We start from the raw sequence: 17,371 nt of genomic DNA, 5'->3' as shown, positions 1-17,371 counted from the left end.
AAGATTGTTTGTACCGAAGTGTTTGTCTTCTCATTAGGAATGCTCATTGAAACTTTGTATTTTATATTTATCTTATCAAAAGGTCAGTTTCTGGGAGGTTTGGCAAGGTTTAGGTAGAAAGGTGGTTGCCAGAGAGTCAATACATGCTGGATACTTAGCAAAAATTATGGAAGAGATGTGAACATTTCCCTCTTCCTGTATTGTACATATATACATATTGTTCATTTAGAAAAAATCAGTGTGTATTAATGTAGTTTTTCTTTTTGTTGTTTTTTTTTGTGATAGAGGAATGCCATGCTTAGAAGTAAGTGTAGAACTAAGTGTCTGAAAGTTGTGTGCTGTTCGGTGTTCTTGTGATGCCTCAAGCCATTTCCTAGCTGGGAATTGAACTGTATAGGAGCCTGCAGGGTAGGACAATAAGCAGACACTGCCGCTTGTACAGAATCTCATGGTATTTGATAGTGCTTCTTGCAGTCATAGAGAAGCCGAGTGTCTCAGCTCTTCTAATATATAAAAATATAAGCAGAAAACCCAGCAGCTACTCCCCCACTCTTGTATACAGGACAGTAAAAGGGAAAGCTAAGGAAGCATGATTATAAGCAAATCCAACTTGTTAAAGAGGCAAACAAAACTGAACTGAACAAAGCTCATGAGCTCGTAAATCAGCATCAGAAACTTTGACTGTTTGCTTGCCTCAAGATTTTTGAGTGTTTGCAGGTGGAATACTATTAAGACTTTTTTATGTTCGTTCTTCTCTCTGCTGTAATGATTTCATGGCCCTTAGACTAATTTGTTAGTGATTTTAAGTAGTTTAGTATAAAATACATAGTGAATTCTGTATTTAAGATATAAATAATGCTCAAATACTATTTGCACTTCAGTTCTGCTCTCCATATCAATGATCAGCTGAGCAATTTGAATTAAAATTATTTTAAAATTAGAGTTAGATACAGTGGTTTATTCCTGTTGTCATTGTTCAAACATTTCTTTATCCTGGAAGTGGTGTCATTTAGAGTATAAGAATTACTGATTTAATGTCATTCTAAATAATTAAAAAGAAGTCACATTTCCATTGCAGTTATTTAGTGAGGTTTAGTTTGGCCACTGTGGCTTGGGCTTTGTTTCATTTTTTTTTCTCCCCCTGGCTTTTTTTAGATGTTAAAATTACTCAGAATCTGGGTTCTTTATAGATCCTAATGCTTTTTGGAAGCCTTTTGCAGCAGTTTTTCCAAATCTGAAAAACATTTTTATTTTTCATTCTGTTTCTACTTGAAAAGGAGTAGTAGGTCATGCATGGTTCAGAGTGTACAGGCATTGTGACTCTTCAGGTGGCATGGCAAGGCATTTTCAGGAGTTGGTGTCTTTTTTGAGGACACATGAAACAAGTGCACACTTTTTACTGTCTCTCAGACTAGATCCGTAAAAATTTAGAACACTTAAGTGCATAGGGTGATAACATGCAATGAGAGGTTTTACTTTAAAAAAAAAAAGGTGGATAATTGTCTTTTCATCTGAACTGAGTAACCCAATTAATATGATGCTTACTGTTGGTCTTAATTCTGAGCTGAAAGTTAACCTGTATTTAGCATTTACACTGAACAATGACTTGTATACTGATGCAAAGTCATTTGAGTTCTTATTTATATGACTTATTGTTTAGTTCTGGTATTACCTTTCTTCAGAAAGTGAATGGGATCATGCACCATAATGCAGCATAATCCAGTTAGGATTGCTTGTACACAGCAGGGTCACTTAGGGTTTTGAAAAGAGGCCTTACGCTGCTAACCCGGTTTGGTTAAGAGAGAGATTTCATTCCTTTCAAGTGTTATAAGAACAGCACAAAGTTTTTTGTTAATTGTTCAGTTTTATTTAGAAATTCAAGAAATGCAGTCTTCATGTTCAACATATTAAAAACTGTGCACAACTCGCCAAGGCAGTTGGATGAAATTTCTCTGCTTTTATGAAGTAGGAACTCTTTCTGTTGTAGTCCATTCTGCATAAGCTGATAATAGTCTTGAATTCTAAGATCTTTGTGGCCATAGCCTTTGTTTTATTTGTTTTCTAATACATTCAGAAAGGTAGTCGGACTTGTTAGCGGTGTTCTTTCTTGCAGTAGGTGGTTGAATTTTTCTGAGTTTGCAGCAATACCTTAATAATGCATCAAATCTTCATAAAGTTTCATTTCTTGCTTGGTTGAAATAGTTGATGACATCTAAAGATTTAAATAAATGTTAACTAGAAATTGCAGTTGTTGAAAGAGGAGGATATTTTTTAAACCAACAGTCATGAATCCCCTCACTTCTCACTTGCTCAGCATTTTTTCTTATGTTTTTTAGTACATTTAGCACTACCTCATTTCTCTGCAATTTTAAAAATTAAAATATGTGCATTTCTAAATTTGAAGGAAAAACATATCAGAACTTTTAAAAAAATCTTTGAAGCTTTCCTCTTAAATCACAGAAAAATAGGTGCAACTATCTCTTCTATTTCTATAATAATTTTTAAGGTTTGCTAAATCCAGAATTCAGTGTGTTTGGCTGTTGCAGTGTTACTCTTGATGAAATAATTTGGACTCAGCAAAATTATAAATCTGCATAAAATCTACTAGCTTTAGAGAGGTCTTTTGATTTTATATTGAAGATAGCTGTTTTCTTGTTCTGAAGAAAGAGAAGTATTATGATGGAATGATTTGTTATGCACTGGTACTGATACTGCATGTAAAGTTCAAATTTCCTTCCTGGAAGGCAAAAACTGATCAGGAGCAAATGAATGAAAAAGATAGCAAAAACTGAAAAAGCATTTTCTGCTACTGAGTTTTACTCTAATCATACAGTGTGTGGTCTTTATTGACTCCTGTGAGGCTTGTCAAACTTGTAGTGCTGTTGAACTGTTCTGCATCTTGGATGACCATTGCTTTTAGCTGTTTCAAGTCGCGGCCTCACAATACTGTGATTAAAAGTGCAATCTGTTCTTATTCTTAAGAAATGAGAAACAGAAAACCTGTGGAGAAACCAAAGAGTGGAGTTGAAGATAGGAACTCAGGTCTTCTGTTTCATTTTATAATCAAGATAGAGTTGTGCAGAGATGAGGTACTGTGCTGTTTGTTCAGATGATTTTAATGAAGTTCTGGTTAACTAATGATATCTGTGGTATCTTACTAGATTAAGTTCCAGAAACTTGGGAGAAGAAGGAAGTAGAGGAATGGATAGCTATAATAGTGTTGGTTTTCCCTTTAGATTGTGTATTACTCTCATGCAAATTCTGTTTTCTTTTTAACATTTAAATTTGGTATTAGAAAAAATTTCTTCACACACAGGGTTATGAGGCATTGCAACAGGCTGCCCAGGAAGGTGGGGGTCACCATCCCTGAAGGTATTTAAAGCTGTGTAGATGTCCCACTTAGGGATTAGTGGTGGACTTGGCAGTGTTAGGTCAGCAATTAGATGCATTGATCATAAATGTCTTTGCCACTGTAAATGATTCTAAAAAACTAGTAGACATAGCTGCACTCTCATGATTTTTGGCTGTTGAATAGACTTAGCTGCCAATAGATGATTTTGGCTTATTAGTCCCCAGTTTAGTGTTAGGCTGTGCTTTCTTATTGTTCTATTTGTCTTCATCTTTTGCTGGTTTTTATTTTTCTCCACTGACATTTTTATATAATGAACATAGGGTTTTATATTGTAAAATAACTAATATTGGTGCTTCCAGTAATAAAGTGGTATTGGAATAAAAGTACACCAGTGAAAAGTAACAACTAGTATGTAGTAGAAGATATAAATCTGGGAAAGCTTTTATCTGACATCTAGTTTTCACAAACTTTCTGAAGTCTGTTTTGAAAGAACATTGTTTTCTTGCTCTCACTTGAGTTTTTTTCAGAAGCTTTTATATACGGTAGGTTAGCTGAGTGTGTGTTAGAAGACTGATTTAGTGTATATTTTGAAATAAAATGAAAGAGCTGCATGTGGTAAAACTTAATGTCGAAGCGTGTATTCCAGGCTTAATATGTAATACAAATTGTTTGACTGCTAAAAATAACAGTAACAGATATAGCAAAAGACAACCTTGTTTGAAGATCATCAGTTTCTACTGCCATATGTGACATTGTATACTCTTTTATTGTTGATTGTAGGTATTTGTGTTCAAAATTCTGTGTGGTTAAAATCTTGTTTATTCCATAGAACCATTGACCATGTTTTTGTCATTCGCAGAACAGTGAATCACTTGTAGGGAATTTTCACTAGAATGCTTTCGGTGTTTGTTTAGTTGGGGTTTTTTTTTTAGCAATTGTCTTTTTAATATGCTCAGTGTAACTTTTTTGTCTGTTAAAGGCATAGCATACATGTAATGTATTTTTATCTTCTTTTTTTTTCCTGTTTCTAAGGCTGATAAAGAATTTGTGTGGTCTCTGTGGAAACACCTGCAAGTGTCAAGTCCAGATCTTATGCGAACTGTCGGCTTGGTTGTGGAAAGGTGAGTTTGAAGATTTAACATGATACTAAAATCAACAACCAGCTTCTTCTGCTGATACCTTATTCTTTATTTTTCTAAGTGAGAAAGTTTTTAAAAATGTGTTACAAAAGTTCAATTGCTAAATTTTGTCAAAAGTGCCTAGAATACATTGCAAGTTTCCTTTTTTGGTGCCAGTTGAAGCATACTTCAAGATCTCTTCTCACTGAGATTTTTGTGCTGCAGCTGAATACAATTTTTAAATTACAAATGTACTGCATATTTTGTTTTTCTATTGAAAGAGCAAGAGGAAGTAAATTACATTTTCCAGTGTCATAACTTGTTGGATAACAGTTAGATATATAAATTAGATTTATCTGAATACTTAATGAAGTGAAAAGCTAAGATATGGTAACAGAAAAGATAATCACAGAAATGCTGACTTGGATGGGACCCATCAGGATCATCGAGTCCAGCTCCTGGCCCTGTGCAGGATATCCTCAAGAGTCACACCATGTGCCTGAGTGTTGTCCAAATGCTTCTTGAACTCTGTTAAGCTTGGTGCTGTGACCACTTCCCTGGGGAGCCTGTTCCAGTGCCAACCACCCTCTGAGTGAAAAACTTAGATGCTGCCTTGATGCACACAAACATGATAATGAGCTGAATTTTTTTGCAGTGGTAGGAAATGTTTGTGAAACCCTTTTAATGTAGTGTTCAGCTTATCAGAAGGCTTGCTACAGAAATCTCGTATGTAATAATAGTCTATTATGTATGAAGGTAAAGATATATTCTGTGTATGTGCTTTGCACTTTGTATAGAGGGTGGTGAATGGTACTCGTACACGAAAGCCTAACAACATACTTTTGTTAAGGTGCTTGTCTAGGTTTTTTATGTCCTCTCCTATTTTAGAGTAACAGTAATGCCTTAGAACACTTCTGTGAACTCAAGGTTATACATCTATATGATACCTTTCTCATAATTCTCCGAATTATGAAGTTAAGAGAGAAGAATTGCTTCCACAGCATCTTTTTAGGTGTTAACCCCTGATAATCCTGGAAAAGGTTTGGATAAAACCCATTCAGTATATAAGGGTTTTACTAATCAAAACTTTGGAGTTGCTTTGATTTGACAGATGGAACAATATTTTTCTCTTTAACCGGTGTATCTTCATCTCTTCTTCCTAAGATCAATCTAATTGCTGCTTCAGAAATAGTTTCTAGCCAGGCTTTGCCTGTGAATCTTCTGCACAACCAAATTACAGCCCCATATATCCTCTCCTAACTTTCCCAGCTATGTTTCCATAATAATTGCCTAAGTAGCGTCAGTTTCATGACTGTACCTCTTTACACTGTCATCCTTTCAGAAAAGTTTTTGTCTTACTCCCTACCTTATAGCAGTAAGCAATTATTTTTTTGTTGTTATGCCAATGTCAATTTGTCTCAGTTCTAATACATTGATAAACTTTCCAGGGAATCTGCTACCTAGCACTGCTACTGTCCAGAAAATTACAGGACAAGTGATTTTCTGGCTTTGTTAACCTAGGAAAAATATGTGGATTTAAAAGTTTTAAGAGAATAGGATTACAAAGTAATAGTTACAAGCACAATGATTCCTGAAGCATGTCACATGGGAGATCTGTGCTTCTCGCAGCTTCTTGCAGTTTTTGTATATTTTACATGGTTGTATCAGGTGAGCTGGAATTTGAAAATTTATGCTCCAGTCTGATAAAAACCAACTGAAGTCTTGGAGGCTTTTTTCCCTTCTCATCTATATTGGAAATAACATTGACCCCATCATAGCCAAGTTGATAATACTTTCCATCTTGTCCTGGCCTATGGGGAGATTTTGAGATAGAAACAGAATGAAATGGATTTAAACCTTTTGTTGTTTCTTCCTGTGACATGGATACCACCAATGTTTGCACAGCTTCATTTTTCGGTGTGTTCTTTCCACCAAGAATTCCATAACCAAGAAACTTTCATTGCCCACCAAATCTTTGTTAGACACTATCTGAGGTTAGAAGCCAGATACAGAATGGAAACAGACAACTGAAGAAAGCATAGACATGTGTATCCTAGATCATATATATAAAGAATCAAACAATATCATCCAGTAGATTTCAGTCATTAAATTGATGAAAGAGACAACCGGGCTTTCTTCATGAGATTACAGTGACAAAAATAAAAAGATACAGGACAAAATGTTCATTTGGAACCTTATAACTTACACCACAGATGTGTGATGAATTAAAAAACAGATATATTAGGAGGAATTGAGTGGGCAATATTAGCTGTACAGTCAGCTAATTTATGTTTATAGCATTAGACACTTCCTTATAGTATCTTTTTACAAACAAATCAGGGAAATCTAAAAAGCATAATTTGGCGGACTAAGGGGGGAATTAATAGTACCTTGCCATTATTTGTCTGATATTTTGAAATACTTTCATGGTCCCAAAATAGAAGTTCACCTAAAACTGTAAAAACATAGCTTGTACCTTTTTATGGCTGTGCTGCTGATTCCTGTAATACATCAATGATATACTTTTCAGCAGTCTTTGCAGTTCTTGCTGGATAACTGTAACTATATTCCCAATTTAATATTCAGATATAAACAAAAAATCATCTTTACTGTGCAAATGAGAAATGCCTTTGGGATATGTAAAAGCCTCCAGGTATTTTCAAACAAGCCATTGTAAAACTACTACTCATGTTAGTATACTTTCCAGCTACTTTAAATACTATTGATCTCAGTATTATGTAGAGAGCACACTATTTCTAGTTCACTGTCGTTTTTTTATGATTTAAAAAATATACTAGAAAATACCTCTTATTAGGTAAATGCATGTGTGAACTGAAATGGAGTTGGGGTTCAAATGAGAGTATCAAAGGTTTTGAAATATTTTTGCAAACTTCAGAACTCCGGTTTAGGACACTCCTATAGTACATGCAATCTTGACAAGTTAACAGACTAATTTTCCTCTAGGGCTTCTACCTGACTCCTTTCCTTTCTTCGGAAAGGGGATGTAGCAGGATCCATTAATGATTAAACTGTGGCAGTGATACAAGATTGGTAGATGTACATGGGGATTGTATTATGCTAGATGATACCCTTACAGATACTTACATTTGGCAAGCTTGCCTTACATAGATGTTTTTCCACAACTAAATTTCGACTCTGCTGTGTCTTACAGGTCTTAACAAAGAGAAAGAATGGATTTATCATTTCATAAACAGTGGCAACCTGAATGTTAGTTCTAGTGATTGAGAGTTTTGTTGTTGTTCTTCCTGGGGAGTTACATCTATCTAAAGGTGCGCAAATGGACAAAAATATGGCTGAAAAGCAAGAGATCATAAATAACTAAAGAATTTTTGGCAAGGTACTTGCAGGAGTTTATGCTGTGATTTACAGCATTCTGGGAATAGCAAATTGTGGAAGAAACATTAAACAGGTTGACATAGATTCTTCACTGACTGACAATATGCAGATGTACTGAAAATGGTAAGTACTTTTTATATAAAAGGATAAGTGAATGTGCTGTGTGAATGAGCAATATAGATTGCCTATGTTAATTGAAAAATAATTAAAAATCTGTATCTTGCATCTTTTAAAGGGCTGATAAATATCGTGCAGAAGCTTTCTGAAACCACTGTTTTACTCTTCTGCAAATTAACAGGAAACAGAATGACAGTAAGACAAGGAAGTAAACAAGATTCAAGACATTTTTAAAGGCCATTACCATTTTGTTACTCTGAATTTAAAGTAAAACGGACTCCCCAGTTATTATCACTCCATAAAGTGGACAGAATAATAGAGTATAAGAGTACAACCTTTCTGTCTAAGGTCAAATAATTGTGATTTTCTACAGTTAATGAAAGTTTAATATCCTGTTTCATTAAAAATTCTCAGAACATTGAACATAAGTCAACATTCCATGGAGAAGAAGGTATTATGCAGTTTGCATGTGTGCATATCTGCATATCGGAGCACAAAATATTGACATGATAATTGCAGTCAAGCCTGATTGAACAGCGGCCTCTGGGAATTCAGCTGGTGTTGTACCAACTGGATGGCTGCTCAGGACACAGTTTGAAATGCAAGGTGCAAGTTAGCACTTTATTCAGCACAGGCAGGCATCATTTAAAAATCCTTGGGGGAAACCCTGGTGATGTGCAGATGTTAAAGCAGTCTGTTCTGAAGTGCTGATATTTTGAACACTATAAGAGACTTGTGTATTTTAGATGAAAAATGTTTGCAAAATTGTTAGGCAAAAATGTCACCATTTTCTGTACTCCTTTAGTGTAAAAATATGTTTAGTATTTTATGTATGTTGCTTAAAATAAGAGGCTTTAATAAATCATCTAATTAATTAAATCAAGTTGGAGATGCAAGAAAAATAACATTTTTGTAATGATGCCTTTCCATTTTGATATGTATCATGGAACATAGAACTGACTCTAAATAATTTACTACGGAAATCATTTCATTTTATGTATTTTATTTGGATCTTAAATTATTTTTGTAAAGAAAAATAGGTGTGTGCAACTATATTATAGAAAGTAACTGCTTAGAAAAGTGCAAAATGTGTGGTGTTCATTTAAGTTCCTTTTTGCTCTATGCTGTCTGAATCTTTTAAAAGTATATTTGTAAGTATTAAAATAAAAAAAATGTATGTGTATCAATTGTAATTCATCATGAAGTATAAAGATCTTCTAGGAGGTGAAATTAAACTCTTGATTAAATGCAGGCTATTTAACTCTGCATTTTTTTTAGCATTTCTTAATACATGGAAACACAGTAAGGTTTCTTCATGAAATATTAAGGCATAGGTTCTGTTTCTACTAACCACTGACTGTGCAACCGCAGGGATGTGACTGTACACAGTAATTACAGTATTGGTGCCATATTTACAGTAACATTGACAGTCTGTGCTCTACAACTTCACTTTGCACATGGGCGATTCATTTTCTGTTTAATACAAACATAGATTTTGGAAGTCTGTAAAATAGTTGAACGGTGGAGGACAGGGAAATAAGGTAATCAAATTAAAGCTGCATCACAAAACTGATATTTTACAGCCTTTCTAGTTCTGCAGTCTTTTATAAACAATGAAATATCTCTCAAAAGTAACAGTGTTTCTAGAAGCAATTTATTTTAGTTTGAATATACTGTTAAAATATAGCCTTTTCTCTTTTTACCATAGTGCCCAGAGTTCACAGTGTAACCTTAACTTTCTTTATAAGGCCAAATTTGTAGATGTGTTTTAGTTTTTGAGGGTTTTTTGGTTGATTGGTTTGGTTTCTTTTAATCCCACTGTTTGTAAAACTGAACAGACGAATTCCATGTAACATGTAAACAGCAAATTAAATTTATTAGTTGAAGTTATTTTCGTTTAGTTGATGTATGACATAATTACATATGACTTCAAGTTACTTTTTCTTGACAAATGGTTAGGTACTTGTCTGACTAAAACCTGTAGTAGGATACAAGATGCCTCTACGCCCATACTATTTTTGCTGAAGATTTTAGGAAGAATGTTGTTTTAGAAACTTAAACAAAATTCTGGTTTTTAAAATGTTAGGGGTTTTGATGATTTTGTACCTCATTCTTAGTTAAACATTTTCTCACAGTCTAATATTTCATTTGTGACAAGCTATTAAAATTGTGCAAAATGTCAAAAATGTTGTCCTGCTGTATAAATGAGTAGAGCATAACACAGGGAAAAAAATCACATCAGAGGAAAAGTGTCAAGCTTAAGAATATTTTCTCGATTTCTCAATTTTTGTGGGAAGCTGAATCTTGATAATCTTTGTATCTAAATGCATCTGTGTTAAACATTTAAAATAGGTAGTACTCATGGGAAGACTGATTGGAGCTCAAAACTTGTACAAATTGACAGCCTCTCTTCACTCCATTTTTCATACTAAAGAAGTCTGCAAATATTCTTAGCTCACATCATTATTGCTCATCAGTGATTCTAATTAGCTAAACAGGAGTTTGTCTCAGTCATTGATCATCATCAGCTTCTTGACAGTGCCAGAATTTCTGCCCCTTCCATATTCCAATGGACTTTTTAAAATATATTTTAAATACTTAACAGCTCAATTAATAAAGTTGTTTGAAGATTTTTTTTCTTAATATTTGTTACTCTTCGAAAAATAGGAGGTGATTGCTGCAATTCCTATCAAGTCTCATTTCAAGGTGTAACTGCAGATCCAAATATGATATGTAAGTTCTAGTCAGTCCTACTACCGTATGGGGAACTATCCTGTGACGAGTATGGAAAACAGTCTTATACCTCCAGGAAAAGTTGCTGATAAAGTTGTATATGAGGTTTCAATTTGTGCTTTAGGCTTCTGACAACATCCATTGTGTGCTTATATTGTGGAAATTAGAACATTTTTCTTTAACTGTGGGTGGTAATGTGTGAAATTATTTTTGGTGGCATTACTACAGCCTGTGCTATCTAGGAAGTCTGAAAAAAAAACTCAGAGAAGAAAAAAAATTACTTAAACTTTTCCCATTCATTACAGTGATGATCTATCTGTTTTTATAAACTATGTTCCTTGACATCTTTGTTCAAAGGAGTGTTTGACCAAGTATCAGAAAAGTGGAAAATGCTGCATTTAACTAGAAATGCACTTTCAACCACTGGCTAGCGTGTGTGTCTATTACAGGCATATTTTTTGCTTTAACAGTGATCTGTGGTTTTTTTGTCTTCAGTCCCAGACTTTATTCTTCAAACCCCTTTCATGCAACCATATCCTTAAGTCAGAGGGCTCCAGAAATTCTTGACTACCAATAATATGCCAGAATTGGCTGTGAATACTATTTTTCGAAGCAGTTTGTTCTTTATTTGGTTCTTGGCTGGCTTATTCACTTTCTTCCTAAAAAAATTAGGAAAAATAAATTAAAAAAAAAAATTACACCCCCACAACCGTAAAGTTCCTTAGGGCTGAGAAGTCTACTTCACTGAACAGATTTTCAGATCAATTAGTGCATTAGAAAAGAAGTTTAATAATACTTTTCAAGTGATAATTGCATAGTAGAGTTAGGAGACTAGCTAGTTACCCAGTATTGGTGTTTAATTGAGTCTTTTTCTAAGCAAGGTTGACTTTGTGAGAGGAGATGATGGTTAGAGTTGGGAAAATGATGGTATACTGTGGATGGTAGATACAGAAGGGGGGGCCCTGGTGGTCTAGTGGTTAGGTTGCAGCACTCTCACCGCTGCAACCCGGGTTCAATTCCCAGTCAGGGAAAAACTCCCCCGGGCAGATGGAGCTCGTCAGCCCTGTAAGGTCATTCATCTAAGAGAAGGTCACTCTAAACAAACCTACGTCCTGAGGACCTCGCTGCCACTGTCCAAGCTCGCTCGACCCCGGCAGATGAACCTCAGGATTAAAGGGTGGGCTCAGTTCAGCGCACACTGTGTCTCACCTAAAAAATCCACTGCGCAGGCTCGCGAAGACTGGCCATACATACAGGTACAGAATGAGTGGTAGAGCAGTGATTTAATAAACAGCTGAATTAAAATGGAGAGGGAAATGTGGGAACAAAGAATGGATTGGACTTCCCCGTGAACAGTTAAGGTCAGGATACTTCTGAGAACTGGAGGCAATGCTATTCAGTGATTCAAGAGGCTTGTGTGTTTGTGCCTTTTGTGATATGATTCTTCTTGCATCTGAACATTACTATTCTAAGTACATTGTAGTAAAGACTTTCTTTGCCTTGTGTCATCTGAACTGCTTAGAATTTTGGATCAGCTAGTTTTGCGTATGTGTCTGATCTTAAATTCTTAAGTTGTCTAGCTGTACTTAAGACTTGAGGAAACTTTGAATGTTTAATACTTGAATACTTAAATTTTAGATGTATGCTGGTATAGGTCCATCACTTGCTCAAATAGACCATGGTGTAACATGCTTATTGGAGATCGATACCTTCCTCCCAAAATATTTGGGGTTTGATTACTAAACTGTTGTCTTTAAGGAAGGGTACTTGCTGATAGACACTAAAAACCCCACAGCAAAGTAATTAAGTATAAAGCTGTAATTCCCCTTAAGCAAGACCCAGAAGGACAGAAGGACCACTCTGCATGCAAGTCACAGTGTGACACAGAATGGCCGTTTATTGGACATGGACACCGGCTTATAAAGGGAGAGCAGGGAACTTGCTAGAACAAAGGGTGGAGACTGGGAGAAGTATTCAAGGAGCAGCCAATCACAGTAACAAGGGGTGGAACTTATCTAAACATGGACAAATGAAAAACTATCTCTGGAGAATACTGGAATGTGGCAGGGTTGGACAAATAAGGAAAGGGTTTACACAGAACCAATGGGAGAAAAGGTAACAGGAGTACAGAGAAGGGAATCACACATTCTCATAATAAAACATGCCAAAAAGAGAACAATTGTATAACACTGGAAATAGGCACTCCTGTGGTTATGATGATCATATCTTGTGCATGACGGTGTAGGACCACTCTGAGATGTTTACTTCCTCTTCCTCCACTCTCTCCTCATTAGTTCTCTTTCACCACTCGTAAGACTCTCTTGAGGCACCTCCATCTCCCCCTTCTTTGTTTTGAAGAACTGGAAAAGCTTGGGATACACTTTTAAACGCAACTTTTTTGACAAAACATATGATGCATGGGATAAAAGTAAGAATGGAAAATGTGGTTAACAGAAAAATTTAAAAAATTAATTTATTTACCCATATCAGGAGTGAAGGAAAATGAAGCCAATCCAACAGCCCTGCAATTCCTCAGTCTCGATTAATGGTTATAACGTTCACTAAATTTTTTAATTTTTTAATACTATGGTGTAGAGCTTCGGCATGATCAGAAGAATTGAGGCAACAGAGGCCCTCAAAATCCTGGCATCCATGGCCATGGGCCAGGAGCAGGAAATCAATAGCTGCTCGATTTTGGAGGCTGGCTTCTTTGATCTTTAAAGTATCAGCCAAGAGCCCTTCAATAGCAGAGGTGGTAGCATTCGCTTCTTTTCCCGGCCAACAAGCCGTATGTGCAAGGGTAGAAAGTGTATATGCAGTCCTGATTCCAGAGAAGGGGAAAATACCCCAAAAGTTCCGGGTTCGGGACCACAGTTCCATGTGAGGGTTGTGATTAGGTGGAACATGAATGTAATGCAACTTTTCCTGTCCTTCGATGGCAGGAAGAGTCAGAGCATATTCAGGGACATTTCTCTTTTGCCAATTTAATGATTTTCTGGTTTGTGTAAATCTTAATAGTTGGAATTTTGCTGAGTTAAATAGGGCAAGTTTTCCAATGGAACATGGTCCTGCCACAGGGTAACCAGGAATTCCTTGCCGGGTTCTGTCTTCACAAAAGAATCCTTTTGGCAGTTTCCTAGGTTTTGTAAACCTCTCAGTGAGAAGGATGTACAGTTTGGTACCATTGCACCATGCAGAAGTATTTTGGTACACGTTCGAATTAGGGGATAAAAGGAATTCATTATTTCTGTGGGTAGTATAACGCTGAAATGTTATACAAGCACTGGCCAATGTGGACCCTAAAATGTCTAATTCTGGAGGGATGGTGTCTATTGGTGCCATGCGAGAGAAGGTTTGGGAGAGAGTAAGTGGGGAGAGGTGCTTTGTCTGATATGCAGGTACTTCTCAAAAAGCCACCCCAGATTTCATAATTTTCAACTGGGACTCCTACTAAACAAGTTTTAAATGGATGACTTACGCTGTCCAAGGATAGACACATAGTGTTGGTGTCGGTGGCTTTTGCTAAGGTGATCCAGACATTTTCACTGGTTTGCTGCATCCATTCTGGTATGGGAGATGCAAAAGTGTTTTTCCATGGTAAGAGGAAGATGACGATCAGCAGGATATTCAGGCATCTCCAAGGTATGGTTTTCTGCGCTTGGAGGGTATCCATTTCAGCCCACTGTCTGTGGAGATACAAACATGACCTCTCCCCCAAGTGATGATGGGGAAAGGTCCCAACCAGTTATCAGTTAACAGGTCTTTATACAGGATTTTAGCTTTTGGAGACGGTACCAGATGTTTAACAGAAAAATGTCGGAAAACTGGAGGATGTCTGTCCTGAATTCTGTTAAGGAAGTTAAGGACGTACATTACTTTCTGAAGGCGATCATTGGGTGAAAGGTTCCCACTTCCCCTTTTTTGTTTCTCCAGTATGGACTTTATGGTTCTATGGGCTCTTTCCACAATACCTTGTCCAGTTGGAGAGTGGGGAATGCTCGTGCCATGTTCCACGCCCCACAACGCCAAGAACTCCTGGTTACTTTGCCAAGAACTCCTGGGTGTTGTTTTTATTTGTTTTGGGATTCCTATATGGGCAAAAGCTGTAGTTAGGTGTTTTTGGACATCATGGCTTTTTTCCCCAGAGTGAGCGGTGGCAACTATGTAGCCCGAAAAAGTGTCAATTGACACATGAATGAATTTCAGTTTGTTAAAATAACCGATGTGTGTCTGTCTGCCAGATTTGCAAAGGAGGTAATCCTCGAGGGTTCACACCCTCAGCTGGTAGAGGAGTGATTAGCTGACAGTCTGGGCAGGCAGAGATGATGTCTTGTGACTGTTTTTGAGAGATACCACATTGTTTTTGCAGGGCTCTCGCACTCTGGTGAAAGAAGTCGTGAAATATTTTTGCTTGTTCAAGACATTGTGGGATGACTGCCGACCCTGCTAAAAGGTCTTCTTGGTGATTCCCCTCTGCTATTGGACCTGGAAGAGTGGTGTGGGAGCAGATATGAGTGATAAAAAAAAGAGATCTGTGATCAACAACATAAAGTAATTTTTGGAATAAATAGAATAACTTCATTTTTAATATCTTTCAAATAAGAATTTTCACAGCGTTGGACAACACCAGAGACATATGCTGAATCAGAAATAATGTTAGGTTTATCTGGGAATAAGGATAGAGCTCAAACAACTTCTGATAATTTGACCAGTTGTAGTGAGCCTGGAATGTATGTCCTGTTTCCACTCCATATGTTCTTTCTCAATTATCACCGCATTTCCAGTAGTCCCCGAGCTATCTGTAAATACAGTCCGTATGTTAGGGATAGGATTTGGAGTCCAATTTGAACTGTATTCTAACGGAATTTTATTTATGTTTTGCACAAATTTGCACAATGGTAAATGTACTTTCATTTGACCCACAAAATCTGAAAGGGAGACTTGGAAATCTAGGCTCATTATCAACATTTGCTCCAGGAGCTGGGAAGTCTCTTTTGGGTCTGAACCTGAGAGTTCTCAGCATGTGGTCCGGCCCTTTAAACATAATTTGGCTAACAGTTCAGGTAAGGAAATCAAAGTTTTGGGAAACTGGTGAGGAAGGAAGATCCACAAACACATCTTACTATTGCTGGAATAGAATTGGCCCAATAGTGTGAAAAGTTGAGTAGGTCCCCTCAACACAATGAGCACTGCATCTTCCTTTTCTAGTCTTCAATGTACCTGCAAGGAATTGATTTTGTTAGTAACAAGTTCTACAGACTCTGGCCTCTGGCGTCAGTGTTCGGGGAGATGTTAATTCAGAGTTCCCCTTTAATAATTCAAATAGGGGATGTAAATCGTCTGTAACTAGGCCTACTACAGGACGCAGCCAGTTGAGAGTCCTTAGGATTGTTTGCAGGTCATTGAGAGTTGACACCTGTACAGGAATGGTTATTTTCTGAGGTTTTATAGTCAAGTTTGTAATTTACCACCCCAGATATTTCCAGGGGGCAGACACTTGTATTTTTCCTGGTGAAACAATAAGTTTATTCTCTGAAAGGATGATAAGGACTGCTGTTGTAACTTCGTGAAGGCTTGTAGACAATGAGGTTGACAAAAGAATGTAATCTGTATAATGGGGACAGATTTAGGGAAATTTAGACCTGACTGAAGATAAAATATTGGCAATAAAGCTTTGACAAATGGTTGGACTGTTTCGCATCCCCTGAGGAAGAACTGTCCACTGATATTGATGGAGCGGTTCAGTGAGATTTTCTGTTGGAATTGAAAAAGCGAATTTCTCTTGACCTAGGGGATGTAAGAAGATGCTAAAGAAGCAGTCTTGGATGTCAATGACTGTAATGGGCCAGTTTTTGGGGATCATGGAAGGTGCTGGCATTCCAGGTTATAAGGCTCCCATTGGTTTAATTGCTTTATTAATTTCTCTAAGATCCTGGAGTAATTTCCATTTTCCTGAGTTTTTCTTGATACAAAAAATGGGAGAGTTCCATGGACTTTTAGATGGAACTATGTGGCCCAATTTTTGTTCTTCTACTAGATCTTCTAATGCGGCTAATCTTTCCCCTCTGACAGGCCACTGGTCTACCCAGATTGGGCGGGTGGACACCCAGTCTAGGTGGATTGGTTGTTGGATGCCAGTGGCCACTAGGATAAATTTGTAGACAGAAAACTCCCCATTGGTCTAGGACATCTCGTCCCCATAGGGTGAGTGGCACTTTTAGGATAAAAGGTTTTATAGGGGCAGTTCGGTTGTCTGAGTTGGTGATTCGTATGATGTCGTGAATTTTCATGGGTGTTTGGGTGCCACCAACACCTGTTACCTCTGTGTATGTTTTCGCAGTGGTCCAATTTTGAGGCCAGTCTTTAGCTGCTATAATTGTCATGTCAGCTCCTGTATCAATCAAGCCACTCACTGTTACTTGTTGTCCTGCTAAATGAGAGAAGATTCGACATGTTAACATTGGTTTGGTTTTCGATACTTGTGTCCAATTCACAGATGGACATACAATCTTCAAAATGTTGCAATGATCACAAACATGTGAGAGGAGTGTCAGCTCTATTGAGGAAGAAGAAAGTTACACAGTTACTTTTAAGTCACTTAAATTCCCATTAGGAACAATTTCAGGATTGATTGTAATTCCTTTTTCTTTACATTCTAAATGCGAGGATAATAAAAAGTTATCATTTCCTGCAA

General features: G+C 36.8%; 2 protein-coding genes across 13 annotated transcripts in view; one reads left to right on the top strand and one right to left on the bottom strand.

The window, feature by feature from the left end:
* The window catches only part of LOC127477273 (uncharacterized), a 702,414-nt gene that overhangs the window by 414,303 nt on the left and 270,740 nt on the right, over nucleotides 1-17,371 (bottom strand). The gene's annotated exons all lie outside the window — the stretch shown is intronic.
* Nucleotides 1-17,371, top strand: part of CNTLN (centlein) — a 263,978-nt gene that overhangs the window by 83,057 nt on the left and 163,550 nt on the right. For 7 of the 10 annotated variants that reach the window (XM_051801353.1, XM_051801346.1, XM_051801345.1 and 4 more), the window contains exon 2: nucleotides 4,385-4,473. In XM_051801353.1, the coding sequence (XP_051657313.1) occupies nucleotides 4,385-4,473 (89 nt within the window). Of the gene's footprint in view, nucleotides 1-4,384; nucleotides 4,474-7,642; nucleotides 7,761-15,046; nucleotides 15,229-17,371 lie in introns of those variants that run through there. The other 3 variants (XM_051801352.1, XM_051801347.1, XM_051801349.1) reach the window with 2 other exon arrangements.

This window comes from Manacus candei, unplaced genomic scaffold (genome assembly GCF_025592945.1).
Source record: "Manacus candei isolate 608988 ecotype Guabito, Panama unplaced genomic scaffold, ASM2559294v1 h1tg000051l, whole genome shotgun sequence".
Taxonomy (NCBI): Eukaryota; Metazoa; Chordata; class Aves; order Passeriformes; family Pipridae; genus Manacus; species Manacus candei.
The sequence above is the reverse complement of the archived record's forward strand: the minus strand, read 5'-3'. Positions and strand labels throughout refer to the sequence as shown.